The sequence below is a fragment of the Cajanus cajan genome, chromosome 1 (assembly GCF_000230855.2).
Source record: "Cajanus cajan strain Asha chromosome 1, NIPB_CcT2T_4, whole genome shotgun sequence".
Lineage (NCBI taxonomy): Eukaryota > Viridiplantae > Streptophyta > Magnoliopsida > Fabales > Fabaceae > Cajanus > Cajanus cajan.
In genome coordinates this window covers 43377304-43382473 of record NC_138517.1, presented here as the reverse complement: position 1 = coordinate 43382473, position 5170 = coordinate 43377304, and the positions used below count along the sequence as shown (strand labels likewise).

At 39.7% G+C, this 5170-nt stretch overlaps 1 protein-coding gene across 1 annotated transcript; it reads right to left on the bottom strand.

Moving 5' to 3' along the window:
• Positions 1 to 904: 904 nt before the first annotated feature.
• Positions 905 to 1654, bottom strand: LOC145954563 (uncharacterized). The gene has a single exon (XM_083069091.1). The coding sequence runs from the start codon at positions 1652 to 1654 to the stop codon at positions 905 to 907; it is 750 nt and encodes a 249-aa protein (XP_082925217.1).
• Between the last annotated feature and the right edge of the window lie 3516 nt (positions 1655 to 5170).

The following is a 5170-nucleotide window of genomic DNA, read 5'->3' as shown; positions in this document are numbered from 1 at the left end:
ACACTGGCCCCGCACCTGGAACCAGATCAATGCCAAACTCGACCTCCCTTACAAGAGGCAACCCAGGCACCTCATCAGGAAATACTTCAGCAAAGTCTCTCACCACATCTATCTCAGAAGTGACTCTTTCAGTCTCCACACTCATCATAGCAAGCAGAAGACAACACTCTGCTCCATCCCGCAACCATGATTCAGCTAGACCAGCTGAAATGAATAACTCATCTTCCTCCTACGAAAAGATCAACCGTCTACTGGCACAATCTATAAGAATACGATTGGCAGATAACCAATCCATCCCCAAGATTATATCAATATCAACCAAAGGCAAACAAATCAAATTTACCTTGTACTTCTTCCCATTCACAATAATGGGACAGCCAGCACACAGTTCAGAAGCGACTACTAAAGCAGAAGCGGGCGTCGACACTAGCAGTCTCAACCCCAAATCACACACAGGAACTCCCAACATAGCAACACAGGCATAGGAAATAAAGGAATGGGAAGCCCTAGAATCAAACAAAAGCATCATATCCTTACCAGCAGCCTTGCCCTTCCCCTTCACCAGGTCAGAAGAAGTCGAAGCCTCAGCACCCGTCAAAGCGAACACCCTACCTGCTGTAGTGGGTCTGTCACCCCTCTGAGTCTCAGTCCTCTACACACTACTCCTCTGAGTATCAGCTCTCTGTGCATCACTCCTCTGTGTGCTCCTCTTCGGTCTACTCCTGGTGGGACAGTTGAAAGACACATGGCCCATCTGTTGACATCTGAAACACCTGCTCTTTGTGTAGGGACAATCCCTGATCAAATGGGATCCGCCACACCTGTAACACCTGAGGGCAGCACCTCCACCCTGTCCTCCTCCTCTTGTAGTCTCAGTAGGTTGCCTAATAACAGGACCCCTTTGCTATGGCTGGGGCCTATCATACGGCTTCCCCTGACTTCCACTTCCTTTCTTGGACCCAGATGGTCCCTCAGCAGCTCTGATTACCCGGTTACTCCCTTCCAACCTCTCTACAATCTTCGCCTTCTCTACTAAGGCAGGAAACTCGGTGATGACCATAGGCACCACCACCTTCTTCAACTCATATTTTAGCCCTTCAGCAAATTTTCTGCACTTCCAGGCTTCAGAAATAGCCTGTGAATAGAAACGAGCCAAGTGCTCGAACCTCAATGCATACTTTGATACAGATAACCCACCCTGATGCAATCGCAAAAACTTGGCCTCCTTGGCGTGCCTCACGCTCTCCGGATGATATTTCTCCATGAATACGGTCCTGAAACACTCCCAATCAACTGTAACTCCCCGAGCAGTAAGCATCTGGTAAGTGTTTCTCCACCAATGCTCGGCCTCTCCCACCAGCATATACACAGCATACGCCAATCTCTTCTCCGGAGAACATCCCAGAACATTAAAGATCTTCTCTAACTCACGTATCCAGCGGTCAGCTACCTCTGGATCCGCTTCACCCGTAAACTGCGAGGGATAACACTTCCGGAACTCAGCTAGGTCCCGGCTCTCCTGTGACCCCGTGGGTCTTGCTGCACCAGCTGCAACTCTCTTAGCTTCCATCCTAGCAAAATATGCATTCTGCTGTTGCATAGCCATAGCCATCATTTCTATGGCATGGGCTATCTGTTCGTTGGTTCTAGTCATCGTCTACAAAAATAACAGCATCTTTAGTACCCTACCACTCAATCAAACAACAATTAACTGTTGAGCTTAGGAGAGCTGAAAAAGAGTTTTGATGATCACAACAGCCGGAGACAACAAGTGTGCAACAACAACATTGAACACAAAAACAAAGTCAAGGAAGTTCAAGAAAAATGCTTTGAAGTATAGCTATGTAATAGTGTTTAGGAAATAAAGTGTTAAAAGAATTGTTATATTTGTGCTTGTGTGTGTGCTTTGTGCATTAAGCAAATCTTGTCTAAAATCAAGTAGGGAGTAGATGATGATGAGTTGAGAACATTGGAAAATTATTTTGAGACTTAAAATGAAGTTTTAAGAACTGACTCAAAATAATCGATTATTGTTAAATATAATCGATTATTTCAGCAAATGGGCTAAGTGGAATGCCTTGCTGTAATAATCGATTATTTGCCAAAATAATCGATTATTTCAGAAACAACTCTTTGGAATAATCGATTATCCAGCTAAATAATCGATTAAATTGTTCTTGGTTGATTTCCAGAAATCTGAAGAACAAAATAATCGATTATTCTTTAAAATAATCGATTATCTGGGTTTGAACTTTTATAAATAGACTTGAACTATTTTGAAACATAAGACAATTGAGTAAGAACTGATAATCAACTTCTAAAAGCACTTTAGAGAGTCTGTGTGACATCTTGGAAAGGTTTCTTTGTGAAATTCCAAGAAGAAAAACATTTGTGAAAGAACTTGTGAAAATCATCATCATCATCATACTCTTGAAAGAGAAGGACAAAGAATTGTTCAAGAATTCCAGGTGAATTCGTTTCATTTTTGTTTCTTTGTGAATCTTTGTGGAAAATCTTGAGAAGGGTTTCTCAAGTGATTAAGGTTCTTGTAGTGGGATCTACAAGGGGTACTTTCTTGGGGTCAAGAAAGTGATTATCTTTTAGTAGTGAAGTATATGCATGTGTGTTTGCTTGTAAACCTTCTTGCTTAAAGATAGTGGAAAAATCTTAATCAGGTGGTGATTAGGGACTGGATGTAGGTCACATGTGGAGTGGCTGAACCAGTATAAAAGACTTGTGCAATCTTCTTCAACCTTATCTCTTGTTTTGTAATTTCTTGATTGAGTTTTAAGGAAGATAAAATTTGATTAACAAGTGAATGTAATTCTTGATGTTTTAAATCTGTAAATTGAACATTGTTGATGAACCTCATGATGTTGTAATCAAGTTAGCATATTGCATTCATATTATCATAACAAGTCTTGAGAAGTGCTTCAAGTGAGAATTCTGTCATAGAAAAGTTTGTAATTGAAAGTGAAGATCCAAAAACTCTGATAATTTTTAAAGGGTCATTGAATCCAATTCACCCCCCCTCTTGGATTTGGCCATTCTTTTCTAACAATTGGTATCTAGAGCAAGGTTCTTGAGAGTTGTTCAAGACTTAAAAATGGCCAACAACAACCTACCCTATGGTGAGGGTGTCTCTATACATAGACCTCCTGTTTTCAATGGTGAAAATTATGTCTATTGGAAAATTAGGATGAGAATTTTCATTGAAGCTATTGATATAGCTGTATGGGATGCTATAGAAAATGGACCCTATGTTCCAATGAAAAAGAATGATGATGGTGAGCTTAAGGAGAAACATTGGAGTGAGTGGAGTGATGAGGAAAGGAGAAGAGCCCAACATGATAAGAGAGCAAAAAATATAATCACATCTGCATTGTCTATTGATGAATTTTTCAGGATTTCACAATGCTCATCAGCTAAAGAAATGTGGGACACCTTGCAAGTCACTCATGAAGGAACAAGTGATGTCAAAAGATCAAGAAAACATACTCTCATTAGAGAATATGAATTGTTTAGAATGCAAAATGGTGAATCCATCCCTGATTTTCAAAAAAGATTTACACATTTGATAAATCACCTTGTTGATCTTGGCAGGAAATTTGAAAAGGAAGAGCTGAATATAAAAGTGCTGCAATGCTTGGATAGAACATGGCAAGCAAAGGTGACAGCCATTGAAGAATCAAAGGACTTGACCTCCTTAACATTAGCTACTCTCTTTGGAAAATTAAGGGAGCATGAACAAAAGCTGCACATATTTGATGAACATGAGCAGCAAGACAAGAAAGGTAAAGGAGTGTCATTGAAGGCCTTAAAAACTGCCAAAGGAAAAGAGGTATATGAAGAAACAAGCTCCGATGACTCCGAAACCGAAAATTTCAACCTGCTAGTGAAGAAATTCAGAAAGTTTATAAGAAGAAAAAGAAACTCTCCCTATAAGTTCAACAAAAAGCCAAACAAGAAAGAGGAAGCATCCTCCTCCTCCTTCAATTGCTTTGAATGCGGAAAGCCTGGACACATGAAAGCTGACTGTCCAAATATCTTAAAGAAGCAACAAGAGGAGAAAAAGTTTAAGAAAAATGCAAAAGAAAAAAGAGCCTATATTGCTTGGGAAGACAATGACTCAAGCACAACAAGTGGAGAATCTGAAAGTGAGGAAAACAATCTGTGTTTGATGGTTGGAACTGCACAAGACACAATAGTAAGTGACTCAGACCTTGAATCAAATCCTGATTATGACCAACTTCAAGAAGCTTTCATTCAAATTCATGAAGAGGCTGTCAAATTAGGTGCCTCAAATTTAAAATTGAAAAACAAGCTGAAATGGTATGAAAATGCTTTAATTAAAGCTGAACAAAAATTTGAAGATTTGAAGCATGAGCATGATGATCTTCAAACTATGTTTAACTTTAGTGAAGCTCATTCCTTAAAAGATGTTTGTGAACATTGCAAAGTTTTTGAAAAGGAAAATGCTGATTTAAAATTCACACTTGCAAGGTTCACAAAGGGAAATGCAAATTTGAACATTCTTTTGGGAAAACAAAGAAACACTTTTGATAGGAGTGGACTTGGCTTTAATCCAAGCACAAGCATACCATTTGAGTCTAGGAAAGTAGCTTTTGTGAAAAGTCAAAATTTTAGAAAACTCAAAAGTAACTTTTCTAAACAAGCAACTTGTTTTTATTGTTGTAAAATGGGTCATACTATTAGGAACTGTTACTCAAGAAAATTTGGAGTTCCAAGTGGAAAAATGATTTGGGTTGAGAAGAGTCAAGGGCTGAGAACTAACCAAAAAGGACCCTCCACATGGGTACCTAAATTTTTCCTCTGAATTTATTTTGTAGTGTAGACCCCTAAAATTGTCCGGGTCGGAAATAAAGCTTGAAGACTCTCGAAGACTGAAGGATAATCAGCCAGAAGGACTCCTCGAAGGCCCTAGGAGGGTTCTCTGTAGGTCCAGAGGTCTTAGAATAGCTCAAAATGAAGAAGTGGAGGGAAAAAGCCCAATACGGCCGTACTGAACTCAATACGGCCGTATTGAAGCTTCAATACGGCCATACTGAAGTCAGTACGACCGTATTGACACTTCAATACGACCACTGCGAACTCAATACGGGCGTATTGAAATTTCTGACTTTCAATACGACCGTATTGAACTCCAATA